Consider the following 17,550-nt stretch of genomic DNA (forward strand, 5'->3'; position numbering starts at 1 on the left):
ACCAGCCCCTTGAGGACATTTGCCTCTGAGTTCATGGCTGTTTCTGTCCCTTGCGTTTGATGTCCCTGGAAGTTCAGGCTGAGTGTTCAACCCATGCTGCTCAAGCGGATTATGTGGTGCCCAGTGCTGCTTTGTATATCACGGAGGAGCTGACCCATCCTACATAGGAGGAGAGAGGCGCTGGGCTGGGTTTCAGTGCTGACTCCTCTGATCCTCTCCAGGTCTCAAGGAGGAGCCCAGCACTGAGGGGAGATCAGGCAGGTGCTGAAAGCAGAGACTCCTCATCTAATTTCAGGAGAAATGGAAAACAGCACCAGCTCGTGCCCGTCAAACTGCCCTGAGCTACAAAGTTACAGGAGTGCATTTAAATGGGTGAGGGAGTAGCATCATCCAGGAGAATATCAAGGCACTGCTGAAGTCAGGGGTTAGGGGACTAGCCTGAGATTCAAGAGACGAGATCCAATTCCCTGCTCTGCCACAGGCATTCTTGGTGGCCTTGGGCAAGTCTCTTAGTGCCTCTGTGCCTCGGTTTCCCATCTATACCATGGGGATAACAGCCTTCCCCTGCCACACGAGGGGAGAGAGGCTGAATGCATGAGAGTGAGGTACTGAATCCTTGCGGCTGCCTCAAATACTGACACTGACCCTGTGCGTGGGGGTGTGATTGCAGTGGAATTGAGAGTAGGGGTCTGACTTGTGCTCCAGGCCCACTTCCTCAGTGCCAAGCCAAGCTCTGTTCATGGCAGCACAGCTGCTCCGCGTCTGGGCTCTCCAGCACAGGCTGTTGGCTTTGTCATGGAGAATCTCCAGAGGTGACTCCTTTCTCTGTCACAGTGCCCCCCCAAGCTCAGAGAGGAGGGCTGGTGCCCTTGCAGCATGCATGGTGGGGTCTCTCTCTGCGCTGGCTCAGGTAAATGCTTTGGCCTTCATGGACCGTGAGAACAAGGATTGAATTTCAAGGGAGATGATAACCATAGTCCCAGTCACCCGCCTGCGGGCGGGATGGGGCAGTGCTCCGTGCTGTTGGTAAGTGCATTGAGAAGAAATGAAATGGGCAGAGGAGGGACGGGATGGCTGCGGGAGTTGGTAATGGAATTACTCAGTTGTCAACTCTTTGGGGCACGGACTGTCTGCGTTTGTACAGCACCAAGCACAGAGGGGCTGTGGTCTGGCTTGGGGCTACGAGTCATGACTGTCATACACAAAAATATTAGGTCACTTGTCCAGGGGTGATCAACGGGCGAGGAGTTGCCAGAGACTCTGTCGGGGGTTCCGAGTAGCCCCTGACACTGCAGCGAGCGGCTGGCTGGCTGATTTCCAGTGGATACGTGTCTCCATCGCACAGACCATCGGCACAGCCTACCCAAGCCATTTAGGAAGTGCCCCTCACAGGCCAGGAACCTGGAGTCACTCCTAGCGGTGGCCCATCCTGGTCCTGGGGCAGGGGCACAGGATGGGAAGGTGGGCGAGTGGCACCTGGTGTAAAGTGAATGCAATCCCCAGAGAGGCCTCGGCCCAGGCTGTCCTTGCCTGGCATCAAGGGCACTGGGGATGGGGTGTGTGAAGAGGGTTTTCTCTACCTCCCTCCGCTGGCTAGAAACTGAAACCAGAGCTCTGATGGGAAAGAGCCCCCAAGAAGCAGCTGCTGTTTGTTCACAGCCTGGTTTCTGTTGACTTTGTGCTGTTTATGACTAAAGGACACACCACGGTGCCCAGCTGGTACGCGTCTGTCGCTGGCGGCCAGAGAGCAGGGACAGACTGTGCAGCAGCTGAGCAGCCAGGCTGGTCTGATTTCCCCAGCTTGGACAGTCCAGGGGCATGTTCCTCCCGTCCCCAGCCATGAGCTGGCAGCATCACACCCTCATCCTTCCACCCTGCTTCCCTCGGTGACACTGGGCCCCATCCATTGCCCTGGGAGCCTTTGTCATGTGCCATGGGCTGGAGCACTGCAGTGCTAGCCAGTGACTCTGTGGGCATGAGAGGGGAGCCTGTTACCCGCGCAACATTTTCTATTACTCGCACCCTCTAGGGGCACCCACCCTTACCCCATTCCTAGGGCTCAGGTGTAACCTTACTCTCTAGGGCTTACCCTGTTCCTAGGGCTCAGGTGTAACCCTGTTAATTCAGGCACTCACCCTTACCCTTCCACGGGCTCAGGCAGACCCTTACGCTGCGGGTTTACGGGGTCTTTTACCAGTGAAAGAGCCTTACACAATAATATCCTTAACCTCTATTTATCAACAATCACCAGAACAGAATGCACATGCTAAGCAGGCAATGCTCACCACTCCCAATAAGGCAGATGAAATTTTTTTGATGGCCAGTCAGGATCAGGTTGTCTGGGAGACTCCAGCTACTGCACGGTGTGGTTAGCAGAATGCTAAGGTCTGGGAATTTTGATCTTCAGCTACGTCCTGGAGTTGGTTCTCAAGAACTTTCTTTTGGACCCCAGTTTATGTAGTGGAGCTTGAGCACCTTAACCAACAATTTTACTAAATTACTAAATCATTTTAGTAAAACCGTTCTTCAACCAATCATATCCCACCACCTTCATTGATTTACACCTAGCAAAATTAGCTATGCAACAAACCGAAACAATCAAAGAACCAGACAGATAAATAGAGAAATGGGGATCCTACAGGCAAAACAATAGAAGTATTAGATTTTACAATCACAGCTGCTGAGAAGTGATTTCAGGCGAGACAGATCCAGTTTTCTTTAAAGAAACAGCTCTTAAGATGGTGGTCGGTGGTGGTGGTACTGTTAGGACAGGAGCCTTCTTAACAGCCAATATTACATTGTTTTAATGTCATTTAGATGGAAAGTGAGGATGAGACTTTCTGCTTCTTAGCTCATGGCTGCTGCTTTCTTAATATGGCCACAGACATAGGCCTCAGACTTGACAATATGGCTACAGGAAAAGGCCTTGTCCTCCCAAGCTGGTGTGCTGCTGAGCAGCCCCCAAGCACTGCCTTTCCATTCACCCTTGCTGCAACAGCCTGCTCACCTGGAGCAACTCCGTGCTGTGTGCACGGGCGCTTTGTTCAGCTGCCTTGCCCACCCCTGCCAGGGGGCGTCTCTCCAGCTGTCAGTCTGCCATGCCAGCCCCCACAAAGCAGGCAAAGCACAGGCTGGAAGAATGGCCAGTTGTCGTCCCACCCATAAATTACATGGGAAATCAGTCGGTGCCCGTGGGGCAGGTAGAAGTGGCTCTTCAAGAGGTCCGAGAGGAAGCAACACAGCAGTCTGTATTTATGTGAAATAAAAACAACGTGAGTCCTGTCCAGGTCTGGTGCTAGAACATCAGACCCATGTGGTGGTGACTGCGTAATGCAGGACAGCTGATCTGTGCGCCCAGCCCTGGCATCCAAAAGCAGGTTGGTGACAGGAGCGTCTCTGCAGCAGCACTGCTCCTCGCTTCATTACTGTCCCATGGGCTCTCTGTTCCAGTTCAGCACCTCCGAGCGGAGCTGGTCAGCAAATGGCATTTCCATCCCATGGGGGCTCTGACACTTCAGAATTCTCTTTTGTCACGAACTGGGATGAAAATTCAGACTTTTCATATTGACTCTGAAATGGAAATTGTGGAATATTTTGTTTCTGAAACATCCATATTGGAATGTTTTGTTTCAGTAATGTCAAGGCATTCTAACCTAGTACAATATAGTAAATCTATATAGAATGCTAAATGTATATATTAATAGAATACAACTACATTTTAAACTTTTTAAAAAAAAAAAAAAGTCCAAGTGAAATAAGATCTCAGTGAACTATTCCATTTTGATTCACGTTGTTCTGAAATTTGTCCAGTTTCTTTGAAATCAACATGTTCCCATGAAATGTTTCAATTTCAAAACAGCATTTTCCAGTGGGAAAAACTGTTCCATCCAAAAATGTTGACCTGGTCTACCTAGGAGAATAGACTGGATCAGACTGGATCAGACCCCCTGGCCATTTGACCTACTGTCCTGTCTCCGGCAGGGGACAGATGCTTCAGGGAAAGGGGCAGAAACCCTGGTAATGGGTGATATTATAGATTAACCTGCCCATGGGTCAAGTTTCACCCTCCCCTCAGCAGTTAGTAGTGGGCTTACGGCTGAAGCATGTTGGCTTAATATTGATCTTTGATCTCTGCAGCACGCTCTGTGAGCACAGGGCTGGCTCCAGGCACCAGTGTAGCAAGCAGGTGCCTGAGGTGGCACGTGCGGCCGTTCAGCAGCAATTTGGCGGCGGGGCTGTCACTCCCTCTCGGAGCGAAGGACCTGCCACCAAATTGCCGCTGTAGAAGAAGTGGCGGTAGAGCTGTGGACGATCGTAAATACAGCTCCTTTTTCTTTTTTTTTCTTTTCTTTTTTTTTTTTTTTTTTTTTTTTGGCCGCTTGGGGCGGCAAAATGCTAGAGCTGGCCCTGCGTGAGCACGACTGGCTTGTGACCCTCGCTTGTCGCCAGCCCGAGGACTGTAGTGCGTCATGATCCTGTCACCATCCACTGAGTCCTGCACTCCTGGGCGTCTCCCCTTGCTGTGTGGATGCCCTCCTGGACATAGGCAGAGGGCGCTGCCAGGCACAGGGCAGGGTAGCTGGCAGGAGCTCCCTGGTGCGCTGGCAGGCAGGCAGCGTATATGGGCTCGAGGGGAAATGGATTAATTAAGGTGGGAGTGGGGAGGAGGAACTCTGGTTGCTCCTGAAGATGGCTTGGGTAAGCAGTGCTCTGCTACCCCTCTGGGCCGGGATGGTGAGAGCTCCCCCTGCTGGTTGCCTCCTTTAATCCCCAGGATGGTACTGGATGTATCCAGGAGCTAAAAACCCAATAGTCTGTTCCTGACCCTGGCCTCTACATGCGACTCACCTCACCCAGGAGAGAGACTTAGCTGAGGTGCTGGCAGTCGTGAGAGGGTAAAATCGGTAGGTGCAGTTTCCCTGAGGAGACTCCTTCAGAGGGGGCTCTCTGGCGTGGTCACAGAGAGCTCAGTGATGGGACAAACCAGTGTGTCCTGTGTTAGTCTGACATCACATACAGCCTGAGCCGGGCTGGGAAGTCGCATTAAGTCGGAGGACCTCAGCACTGTTAAGTTAGGGAGAAAAGCCAGTTGGGCAGGAGGCTTTTGCTGCACTCTCTGGACTGATTCAAGTCATGAGGTAATTTACAAGGAACAAATGGTCTGGTGGCCTTGGTGAGTCTGTCCGCACCTGGGACGAACCGTGCCCAACTCAGGGTGAGACGCGGGGTTGAGGTGCCCTAGGCTCGTCGTCTCTTTAGCTGTTAAACTGCCCTGAGCGGATCATAAGGCTGCACAGCCTGACTAAGCTCTTCGCTACAGCAGCTAGTAAGTGGTAAGCTATAGCTGAAAGCTCTGCTAGAGATGGGTCCAGAGCTCAGCAACGCTCTCTGTGAGCAATGCCAGGCTTACGGGTGAATGCAGAGCTGCAGAACAGGATGGAGTCCCTATTGGGTATGGTCTTCATAGCACTCATCAGTGTGGCCTCTGAGCTTAGCCTCGCAAACCTCTGTCATTGTCCCCATATTGCCCATGGGGAAGCCTGGGTGACCTGGCCCTGACCACAGATCTTGCAGAACCCAGATCTCCTGATCCCAGGCCTGCGTCTTACCCACAAAACTGCTAGATGTTCCATTGGTCCATGCTGGCTGAGTAAAAGCCTCAATCCCGTTCCTCTCTGGATTAGGCCAGAACATTGTTCCACTTTGGCCAGCATAGGGGTTTAGGGCTTGACAGCACCAGCCAAGCTGCTCTCCCTCCCCCTCTCTGTTGTAGCACAGGCTGAACTTGTGGCTAGCGATTCTCCCGCAGTGGCTCGGATGTGTTTTGCACAGGCAAATACTTGCAGTCCGGCTGTAACTAGGATTCTGTTTCTCATTTCTAGCAATGACCGTAACATCTCCATGTTGTTGTTCCACAGGGTAAGGATGGACACAGCCTTTTACCCCATCCGGGGTGCATCTTGTGAAACTCGTTCTCACTTGGATCTCTTCTCTCTTCCTTTTCCTAGAGGAGTCCTGTCCGCGGAGCTTGGACTGCACGCTGCAGAGAAGGGAGTTCTGCCCCCCTGGTTCCCATGCCTGCGGCCCTTGCCTCCCACAGTTTGTGGAAGATGAACACGGAAGATGTGTCCAGAGGAAGTGGTCCACCACTGGTATGTGTGTGCATTCAGCAATGGGCCTTCCCGTCGGCTCCGTGTAACCCTTAGTCTGCACTCCGCTCTCGCCCCCGACAGTAAAATTCTCCAAGTTGCCTTGAAAGCAGGGATTTTTATGGGCTTAATTGTGAATTAGTGTATTGCAGAGGGGACGTACCGTGCAGGCATTGGCAATGAAGTAGGATCTCTCCACTGCTGCATTAGTGCTCCAGCACATGATAGACAGCTGGCTAAATTCTGCTCTCCGTTACAAAGTGCAGATGACCCCCCTGATATATCAGGGGCCGCGCAGTTCAGCTCTGAATCGCCACCTCTCATGCTGCATTACTTTACTTAGCACAGAAACCTAGTTCAGTGCTTCGCTGGATGCGCGAGAGAACAGGAGGTGTCCGGTAAATGTCAAGGCCCTGTTTGTCCCTGATCGGGCGTGGTAGCTGGCAATGGAAGTAGTCTGCCAATCATAACTAGACTCATCAGTAATGGGAATGTATTCGTGGCAGTGGAAATTAGCCTTCAGCATCACAGAGCCTGGTCACTCTTGCTAGAACTCTGGCCTGTGTTACACAGAAGGTCCCACTAGATGAGCACAGTGGTTGAGCCCTGAGCTCAGAGCAGAGCCCTGAGCACCATGGGTTGGAGTTGGATACCCCCTCCTCCCACCCACCCCCAGGTTTGAACAACATCCGCAGCCAGCTGGGGGAACTCAGTACTGCTGCTTTAGAACCCTGAAGGTACAATTTCCTGTAGCAGCTGGTGGGTACAACAACGCCTAGTGATGACAGAACAGTGCTGGAGGGATGTTCTGCTGCTCCCCTTTGTACGTTTCCTTCATCAGCTGTCACTTAATGTATTTTGCATGAGGCCCTCCTTAGCTCCGGTGGCAGGCGGGTGTTGCATGCACACCGAGCTGCTCTTCGTGGCAAGCTCTGTGCTGCCAGAACTTGAGGTTTGAGTAGGGAATATTGGGAGCGGGACATTTTCTCCTCCTCCTCCCCTGGCTGAGGCTGCTTTGCCGATCCCTGCAGCCATCAGCAAAGTTACAAGAGGTACGTTTCCTTTACTCTTGCCCAGTTGCTCAGCACAAGCTCTCAGCCTGCATGATCCCTAGGTGGGGTTTCCTGTGTGGAAATGGGACCTGTCCCTTGCAGAGCTCAGTCTGATTGGTATGGGATTAGCATTTGAACGCTGTCTCATTCCGTTTTGTATTCGATTGACTTTAAAAGCTGAGCTATAGCTGACAGGATCTTTTAAAAATATATTTCTGGAGGTGTCACCTCGTGCCTGTTCTTTTGCCTTCATGCTTCCCCAAGAGGAGGATTCTGGATGATTTTAGGCTGTGGCTACCTAGCCTCTGCAGACACGGCACTATGCCCTAAAGCCTTCCGATTTTTGTCTCTCGAGCGTAGATAATTGCTACAGCAACAGAAGGGGTTTCTCCATCACTGTACTAAATCCACCTCTCGAAGAATTCTTCCGTCAACCTACCCGCATCCACGGCGGGGGCTTGGCTGACCGTACTGTGTCACAAAGGGCACAACATTTTTCGCAGCCCTGAGTGATGTAGGTGGGCACACCAGGGCCAGGAGTGGCAAAAGCAGCATACAGTTGGGGCCCCAACCATAGTCCCGCCCTGCAGCCTGTACACCTGAGGCCCCACTCTTGCCCCGCCCCTCATCCCCAAGGCCCCACCCCTGTGCCGCCTCTTCCCGCCAAGACCCTGCCCTCCACTCGATCCTCTCCACTGCTCGCCTTTACGGCCGATTAGAAAGTGATGAGGCCATGGCCCCTGGCCCACCTTGTTCTAGTGCCCCCGACCATGGCATAGTCACTGGTTTGGACCATCATCCAGCTCCATTTTCTGCCTCCTTGAATGTTCTCACCCACAGGACAATGCTGTTCCCCAGCTCTTGCAGTGATTGGCTCCCAAGGTTATTGGCCCTGTCTCCCTGCTTTGCTTTCTCATCTCTCTGTGTGAAATGAATCCCACTGATTGTTGACCCTTCTGGGAAGCTGAGTGATGGCATCGCATCCTGATGACACAGGACCCTGAGCTCTTCGTCTTTGCCCAGCATCCTGTCTGTGCCACTTAAAAACAGCGTGGTATATTATCCTGGCTAATTGTTATTGGGCTCTTATCAAACGCCTCCAGGGCCCATTAATGCAGTGCCTCTGGGGACCTGCGTGCAGCCAGCCTGTGTTTACTGTCAGTGTCATGGGCCCAGAGAGGAGCATTGACGTCAGTTCTGTAATTAGATGGTGGGACCTGGCGGGCTTGGGGCACTGCCGAGCCCGCAGAGAAGGAACTGCAGGGATGGTGAGTAATGGAGGGCAATGGCAAATGAGCCTGATGGACGGCAAGCAGGGAAGGTGATGATGCTTGAAGGCTTGACGATGCAAAGATAGAGTGTGAGGGAGGTTAACGATGTTGGGAAGAAAAGCGGATGGAAGTGTGACCCGGCAGTGTGCATTGATGTCTGCTGAAGAGAGGAGGGGATCTACAGCCTCCCTTACCTATAGGTTCAAGGTTTGAACTGGGTGAAATATGGCATTGTGCTTCGCACCCTGGGCCGGTGAAATCCAGTAACAAATTCTTAATTCTCCATGTGCTGCAGAATTATCCATTGGAAAGGTGTCAGGGTGTGTTGTCCAAGGGACGCTGGCAGTTCTGGCAGCTGTTAACTGAATGTGCTATCTAGGCGTGCTCTGGATGGATTTTTCTAAGCTCTGCATTGCCTACCATGATGTGGGGTAGTGACCTGCCCCTTAATGCCTGGGATATCTGCAGGCCAGACTTGCTTATGGTGAGAATCAACCAAGCCAGGTATAGGCAATGCTGTTGTAGCTGATGGGGCAGCACAGGCGCTGCTGGGGTCAGAATCAGGCGAGTTGGACCTTCGCTGACCAGCTGTAAACCCATCTCTCCTTGCACACACTATGTCAGGCTTTATGTTTTGATTGGAACCCCGTGCCTGAAAGTTGGCTAGCAAAACCAGAAGAGCTTTTCAGGCCGGGAGATTTTTGATTTTTCCTGCCAGGTCAGTTTGAGTTGGAGACACTCTCAGGAACAGTGTGTGTCTTTAGACCAGACTCACTTGGTTCTGGAAGGGTTGAGTTTTGCAGCAGCTGTATCAGGAGGTGGTTGAAGAGACAGTGCCTTGGGGCAATGCTGGTGGGTGAGCCCTGCGGAGGCAGATGGATTAGAGAAGGCCTTGCTTTGAGCTGGCCCTAGTCAGTGCGGGCGTGTTCAGCTCTGCTCCTTAAAAGCATCTTATGGGGGTCTCCTCCAGTGCAGAAGAAAGGAACCTATGAGCTGCCACTGCTAACGAAACTTCCCGAGGGTGTGAAAGGAGATGTGAGTTAGCAGATCGTGTGCATCCCACAGTCCTAACACGAGCCCAGCCCAGCTCCTCCACCTGAGCTGGGCCGGCTCGGTTAGTTCTAAGTTTAAAAGCCTGGCTGTTGAGATGAGCCAGAGCGGAAAGATCCCCGTCCGACTTCTGTCTGAACAGCCCCTTTATAGCCCATGAAAGCTTATGCTGAAATAAATTTGAAATAAATAAATAAATTTTGTTAGTCTCTAAGGTGCCACAAGTACTCCTGTTCTTTTTGCGGATACAGACTAACATGGCTGCTACTCTGAAATTTGTACAGACTGTGGGTCTGTGCTGGGCCTTGTAACAACCAGAGAACACACCTAGGGCTGGGTTGTAATGGTCACGCAGGGACCCCTAGTGGCCAATTAGAGTAATAAAACATAAATTCCCAGGAAACAGGAAAAACAATGTGGAGTCCTTGTGGTATCTTAGAGACTAACCAATTTATTTGGGCATAAGCTTTCCTACATGAGTGAAAGATGTTCAGATATTACAGAAGGTGTATATATTACAGCAAATGAAAAGATGGGAGTTATCTTACCAAGTGTGGGGGTCAGTGCTAACGAGGACAATTCAAACAGGATGGATGTGACCTATTCCCAACAGTTGACAAGAAGGGGTGAATATCAACAGAGAGGAAATTAGTTTTTGTAGTGACCCAGCCACTCCCAGTCTTTATTTGGGCCTAATTCAATGGTGTCAAGTTTGCAAATTAATTCCAGTTCTGCAGTTTCTCGTTGGAGTCTGTTTTTGAAGTTTTTTTGTTGAAGAATTGCGACTTTTAGGTCTGTAATTAAGTGATCAGGGAGAGTGAAGTATTCTCCAACTGGTTTTTGAATGTTATAATTCTTGACGTCTGATTTGTGTCCATTTATTCCTTTGCGTAGAGACTGTCCGGTTTGACCAGTGTACGTGGCAGAGGGGCATTGTTGGCACGTGATGGCATATATCACATGGGTAGACATGCAGGTGAACGAACCCCTGATGCTGTGGCTGAGGTGGTTTCCCAAGCTTCTGAAAGCTCAGTCCCATCCCTGCTACCAGGAAAATGAACCCTCTCGTGCCCCAAAATGGTCTTTAAAGGCCTGCACATCTTAATGCACGTTCAGTCTGCCCCTCCCAGGTCGGGTGCACCCCATGCGCTGGGGAAAGGCTGGCCTGAGGAATTGCAACAACTCTAGCTGTTACTCTGTGTATGGGAGGGCGTGGGACTAGGCTGGCATAACTACTGGTCTGTGTGGCACAGTTCTCCGTTCTCATTGTTTTTAACCCAGCAAAGATGTGGCATTCTACCATGGCCGCATCTGTGCAGATGGCCGGCTGCCAGGAGAAGAACGGCGATCAGTGGATGCAGGTAGGATATTTAAGAGCAGGTATGCTAATGAAAGCTGCCCATTTACAGAAGACTAATGATATGTATAAGCTACTGTAGTACCTGTGTGCAGGTGCATGAGCAGCATTTGTGTGTTTCCAGGATACACTCACTGCTCCTGACATTGATACTCTTGCGATCCAAGAACTGACCCTAGAGGTTTATAGCACCTCTCTGCTCAGCAGTATGGAGTTTGGTGGAGTTTGGGGCTGAGTTGCCAGCACTTCTGGGTACATCCAAGGCTGGGTCACTGCGCTTTGCTGATCTGCATGCCCTCTACCTCCCACGAAATAATGGCAGCATCTCCCTCTCTTAGGAATGATCAGCCTCGGGGCAGACAGGCAGGGTCATGTAGGAGGAACAGGAACTCGAGAAAGAGACCTCATCCTTGCACCGGCCCTGGCTCTGGACAGTCTAACCAGAACCAGGCCGTCTGAAGGCGCATCCGGGGGTGATGCACCAGATCAGAGACTGGATCCTCCCCACTCCAAAGGGCTTTTGGCTCATCTCTCTAGCCCCTCTTCTATGCAGCGCCAGGGACTGGATGCTACTGGGCTATGCTCAGCCTAAGAATACACCGCCCGACTGCACCCGGGGAAAGTCCTGTGAGAGAGGGCCAGTGCAACAGGGCCACCTCCAAGCCCTTGCAAAAATATTTCAGAGCCTTTCCATGGCAAGCCAATAGCTGCCGTGATCTGTGACGGGTATGAAGGAGTTAAGTGGCTGCTGTTGTCTGGAATCCTCCTAGTTGCTGTGGGTTTAATCGGTTGCAAAAGGCTTTTACTGCGTGGTCTGTGCTGCTGGCGTTTGGTCTCAGGTCTGGACTGCCGTGTGCAGGGACAGGGCCGTCTCCGCTGTGGAAACTGCTTGTGGTATTAGGCAGCTGAGCTGTCTGTTCTTGCTTGTTAGAAGAGCAATAGGCAATGCTCAATGGAATTAAACAGCAACAAATTACAAACCTAAGGTTTTTCTTCTGCTCCATATAATTAACATGTGCTGCTCCCTGCTGTGCAGTGCTGGAGTGGGGAGGGGGCAAGGTTAGGGAGGCACTGAGACGCTTGTTTGAAGAATGATCATCACAGACCAGCCGAAAGAGCAATGCAGAGTCGATAATGTTCATGGTTCAGGCCAGAGGTTATTCCTTTGCTTGGGTCATGAGGAAATTTTCCAGCCTTTTAGTCCTCGCCTATCCCATGGGAAATATTCCGGAGTGAAGAGTTTTCCCCTTTGGGGTTAGTATTCCTGACTTTGGGGGAAATGTATCAAGTGAGAATTCTGTTCTTTGTACCACCCTGGAAATTGTTTCGTAGACACTTGGGTTTAATGGCGTCGTGCACTGAGATGGCTCAGGTTTTGCTGGATAACCGCCAACCCCAAAGCATGTGGGTTGCGTGAGCCATCCCCTTTTCCCCAGCCCTGCTTCTTGGTGCGCAGAAGGCTCTGTGGGCCTTGGGAAAGGGCTGAGTTCTCCCCAGACGCTTTGTCGTTTGCGGCAGAGCTGCCCCAGGGGTGGTTGTGGGAAGAAACGAGACCTGGGGTGCGGCGTGCAGGAGTCGGGGGGTGAGTTCGCTGTGCCACATGCTGGTTCTAGCAGTTCTCCAGTCAGACAGGGAGACGGATCTGTGTGGCAAGTCCCCTTCCGCTCAGTCTGTCTCCACGGCTGAGACTGCTGAATGTAAAGCGGGGTCCGGGGTTGTAGTCCCCACTGCACTCTGTGGGTGGGAGGAGCAAGACATCCAGTGACCCTGATTTGGAAAAGTTTCACGGGTCCTTTAACTCCCACCAGCCAAGGGTAAAACAAGCATCTGTTAACTGTCTCTCCCGATGCGCAGTGCAGCAGTCTTCCCCCCACCCTCGCCTTATCTGTTCTGACTCATCCACGAGATGCCAAGATCTGGCATAGGACAAGAGTTCGTCATGGCCATACAGGGAAAGGCAGTAACCATAAAGTACATCCTTATACACAGCACGTTGCCCTGTGTCATTCAGGATGCCAACACTTGGCTAGAGAGAACTTGTATTTATTGGCAGCTGCTGGGCAGCAGGTAGTACTACCTCGTCTTTCTCTCAACCCTCCCTTCCCACGGAAGGACGGGCCAGTGGTTAAGACAGTAGCCTATGACTTGGGAGACCTGGGTTCAAGTCCCTTCTCTGCTGCAGATTTCCTGTGACTCTAAGCAAATCATTTAGCTTGCTGTGCCTCAGTTTCCCATCGGCAAATGGGGATAGTAGCACTGTCCTACCTCATAGGGGCGTGGGCAGGAGAAGTACATTCGATTGTGGGGTATCCAGACTCTGGTAATGGGGGTCATGTTAGTACCTTAGAGGGTTCCCCATAGTAGCTTTTCCTTGGAACAGACATGTCAGCTTTGTGGCTATCCACCAATCCTGACGTGGTGCTGCGTGGCGACATTTGCGTCTCTGCGCTGAGACATGTCAAGTTTGCATGCGCTCGGGATGGTGCATGGCCACCTTCCACCAGCCCCGAGCAGTCATCACCTGCCACGGCAGAGGATTCTCGGTGGAGATCAAACGCTTGTGTCCTAGAGGTTTGCTTTTTGGAGTTAGAACAACCCAAGCACCTGGAGCAGGCACCGGAATTGCAGTTCTGGGCACAGTGCAGTGGAAAATTTCTCTAGTTGTAACAACGAGGAGTTCTTGTGGGACCTTTAGAGACTAACAAATTTATTAGGGCATAAGCTTTCGTGGGCTACAAACCGCTTCATCAGATGCATGGAGTGAACAATCCATTAGGCAGTATATATATTACAGCACATGAAAAGATGGGAGTTGTTTTACCGAGTGCGGGGTCAGTGCTAAGGAGACCAATTCAAACAGGGTGGAAGTGGCCTATTCCCAGCAGTTGACAAGAAAGGGTGAATGTCAACAGAGGGAAAACTAACAAATCAGCACTACAAAAAGTAGTTTCTAAGCTGCCACAAGGACTCCTCAGTGTTTGCTGCTACAGACTAACCCGGTTACCACTCTGAAACCTTTCTCCAGCTGAATTACAATGGAACATGGAGAAGGTCTCCATGGCAATTATCTCCTGAGGCACCTCTCTTCTCAGCCTTTCGAGTGTTTTTTGTTTTTGATCTTGGCTTCAGCAGGGTAATTCTCCAGCCCTCGACTGAAGGATGGAGTTGTGCCTTGAGCTTTGGATTTTATGAGCGTCTTCTAGCCAAGCATCTTAGTGCACTTCAGCAAGTGTTTGGTTGTATCCATGTGTCTCTTACATCTGTAGAAACCGAGGCATAGGAAGGTTTGAGCAGCTTGTCCATGGTGACAGTGTTGAAAACAGAGCCCAAGACTTCTGGGTCCCTTTAACCATAGGACTATCTCATGTGTTTTCAGAGAGGCCTCATGTGGGATTTGAACTAGGAATTTTTTAACCTAAAGTGGAATTTGCCACTAAGCAAACTGCCTGTGCCCTAACCTTAGTGTTCTCCAGATGAATTTCCACACACTTTAGCTTCACTCACTGTCGACTCAGGAATAGTCGTATCCTGGACCACTTAATGCTTGGGGCTCGTCTTATTTAACCCGGCATGTGATGATTCCCTTGTAAATGGGGAGTCTCATCAGCTAAATAAAACAGTGTGCTCGGCTGCAATCGCAAGAGTCTCTGTCCCCTGGTGCGGAGCCAGTAGGAGCTTCCCTTTGAGAGGGGAAAAGGCACTGATTGGTAGACAGGCCAGAGCGTGAGTGGGCACTGAGGGCATGTTTTTTTGCTGCAATAAAAACCCCACAGGAGTGGGTCTCAGAGCCTCGGTCACTGGTGCTTAGGTCCCAGGCTAACAATTGCAGCGTTGGCAGTTGGCCTTGGCTGGAGCGTGGGCTTTGAGAACCTCGGAGGGAGAAGGGTCTCAGAGCCCAGGCTCCAGCCTGAGCCAGAACGCCCACACTGCTGTTTTTAGCCCCACAACCCTGCACCCCATGAGCCGGAGTCAGCTGACCTGGGCCATGCCATGAGGGTCCATGTACCTTAATAATCACCCCACTCTCTGCAGTGGGGCCCCAGATCATGGGCTACGGTGGCTCTGGGGAGGCAGCGGGGTAACTTGTGCCCTGTGCTCTGGTTTCAACGTTGGGGTTTTTGCACGTTGTCCATAGTATTTCCCCGGCTTGTTTCACCAGGGTCTTTGGAGTAAGTTTTCAGTAGAGATGCAGCCTGTTCATCTCCGTCACCATAGCAACCCTGATTTGTGTCTGCGGCTTAGCAAACAGCAGTGAGTGGGTCTGGGGTGGGCTGTGCTGCCCACGGGTTGGGAGCTCCCGGCAACTGTTTAAATAACAAGTGAATCCCGACCTTCAGTCTCCGCATTAGTGATGTCAGCAGCAGTTGAGGACGCAGAGCTGTGTCAGCGTGTATGTTCCCTGGTGCTGCGTGGCGGGATGCAGTGGCAACATGGGGGGTGGGGTGGATGCAGTGCCATGGCAGGGGGGAATACAGGTCCGGGTCAGCAGGGGGAGGTGGGTAAAATGCAGCACAATGTTGGCATGTGCTCTCTGGGGCTGCATGGGGGTCTGTGGATACAGCAGCCTGGGGGCGGATGCAGTGCCGTGTGGCGTAGGTGCAGCACAATGTCCGCGGTGTGTGTGTGGATGCAGCGCCGTGTCAGTACGGGGAAGAGGGGGCGGATGCCATGCCCTGTTGCCATACTCTCCCTGGGGCTGCATGGAGACTGGCTGTGTCTGCGCTGTATCTGTATGATACAACCTGCCAGGAGAATGCACCTGTGCTGAACTGCCCTCTTCCTGCAACAGCCTGCATTGCCGACCATTCTTCACTGGGTCAGCCAGCCATCTCCTGCAGTCTCTTTGCATCCCCCAGCTCCTAGCCTCCCACGTGGGATAGAAGAGAAGAGAAATGGTCCCCCTTTCTCCCGCTCACCCTCCACAATCACCGCCCTGTAGCTCTGCACTATCCACTCAGACAAGCGAGCGCTTTACAGGGGTGCAAGGGGGTTAGGCCTCTAAATCCCACAGCAAGTTTTTGGGATTTGGGCACCGAGCTCCCTGTAGGGCCCTTTGGAGAATCCCAGCCTTCTCCTGTTGCTAGCTGCTCTCCCTAGCCCTGCGCTGGGGGACAGTGGCCCTGGTAGTTCTAGTCCAGCTGTAAGGCTGACTGGATCCTTTAGAAAGTGTGCAGATCCGGCTTTCCCTGGGGGAACCATGAGAGCCCTGTCCTCTAGATGTAACACAGCATTATCCCTTCACTAGCTCCTTCCACCAGGGAAATGAGACAAGGCTTCATAACCTGAGCAGAGCGCCTGGCCAAATCAGTTCCTGAGAGCAAGAATCTGCCGATAGCCAATATCCCCTGTTAGCCCCAGTCTTCAGCCTCCAGGGTGAGGGTTACAAAGTGTTAAACTTCGCCTAGGTGCTGCTCATGTGACGCTGATCCTAGAATCCCAGCTATCACTTCTCGGTCTCCCTCGCTCCCTGCGATTGGCTGCTGCTCCTGGTGGCAGAGTGTGAGAATGAGCAAGTGTCCCCCCTGCCAGCCCACGCACCTGCACAGAGCCAGGAGCTCAGAGAATAACACAACTGCCTGCGCTGCAGAAGTGCTGCTGGTGCCTTTGCTCTGCTGCCGTAGAGCCCTGCTGCTCCCAGGGCTGCTGATTTAAAAATAAATAAATAAATAAATAAAATAAAGATTCTGCTCAAGATGAAACTAAGTCAAGTTTTCCTCGCCGAGTGCTTGGGCGTGCTGGTGAAGGTGAGCGTCAGTGCTCCGGTGCAGCACGTGCAGCTTGGATTCTACCACCACAGAGGTAAGAGGGCTCCTCTTGAGGGGTACTGGACGGACGTGTGTGTGTGCAACCGTCAGCTTGGATTAAAGTAATTTGCCAAGCGAGGTACCAGCCACCAGTTCCAGACAACTGTCAGCTCTTTAGGGCAGGGGACTGTCTCTTTTTGTTGTGTCTCTATACAGCAACTAGTACAACGGGGGCCGGGTCTGTGACTGGGGCGCCGAGATGTTACTGCAACATTTGAACAATAACAAAAGATTTCCCTGCTCACGGAGTTAGCTTTGTGAAGTTCACCCTTGGTACTTCCGTAAATCCAGGCTAGTCAATGGAAAAGAAAAAGAACAGTGACTCGGTGGGGGCTTCTGATGGGTGATGGAAAGTCTGAATCACTTGCAGGAACTCGCAGCGGTATGCCAGCAGTGCTTGCTGCCCTGAAGAAAACATGAAATTTAGTAGAGTACCTCTGGCAATAGCATTGTCCATCTGTGTCAGGTGTCTCCGTGAAAAGAATGAGATGTCTGCAGATTAACCATTGCAATACCCCAAGCTGGGTCCAAACTGCATGGGTTCGAACTGTCCTGTTGTTTGTGCGGCTGTTAACTGAAAGCAACCATTGTCCCCCACTGCACGGCTGTTTTATTAAGAGCTTGGAAAACTCCAGTCACTAATGACCACCGGAGAGGGTAGACTTGGTCCTGCCTTCTTGCAGGGGGCTGGGCCAAATAAGGACAGCCAAAGGTCCATCTAGCCCCGTATCCTGTCTTCCGACACTGGCCAATGCCAGGGAATGAACACAGATGCATTCATTGTCATCCACTCCCAGCTTTTGACAGAGGCTAGGAACACTTCAGAGCATGGTCTTGCATCCCTGCCCATCCTAGCTAAAAGCCTTC

The 17,550-nt window shown here is 51.7% G+C and overlaps 1 protein-coding gene across 1 annotated transcript in view; it reads left to right on the forward strand.

The window, feature by feature from the left end:
• Positions 1-17,550, forward strand: part of NPDC1 (neural proliferation, differentiation and control 1) — a 120,112-nt gene that overhangs the window by 73,054 nt on the left and 29,508 nt on the right. Inside the window, exon 2 of the mRNA XM_032780141.2 lies at positions 6,009-6,152. Within this exon, the coding sequence (XP_032636032.1) occupies positions 6,009-6,152 (144 nt within the window). The remainder of the gene's footprint in view (positions 1-6,008; positions 6,153-17,550) is intronic.

The sequence above is a fragment of the Chelonoidis abingdonii genome, chromosome 24 (assembly GCF_003597395.2).
Source record: "Chelonoidis abingdonii isolate Lonesome George chromosome 24, CheloAbing_2.0, whole genome shotgun sequence".
Taxonomy (NCBI): domain Eukaryota; kingdom Metazoa; phylum Chordata; order Testudines; family Testudinidae; genus Chelonoidis; species Chelonoidis abingdonii.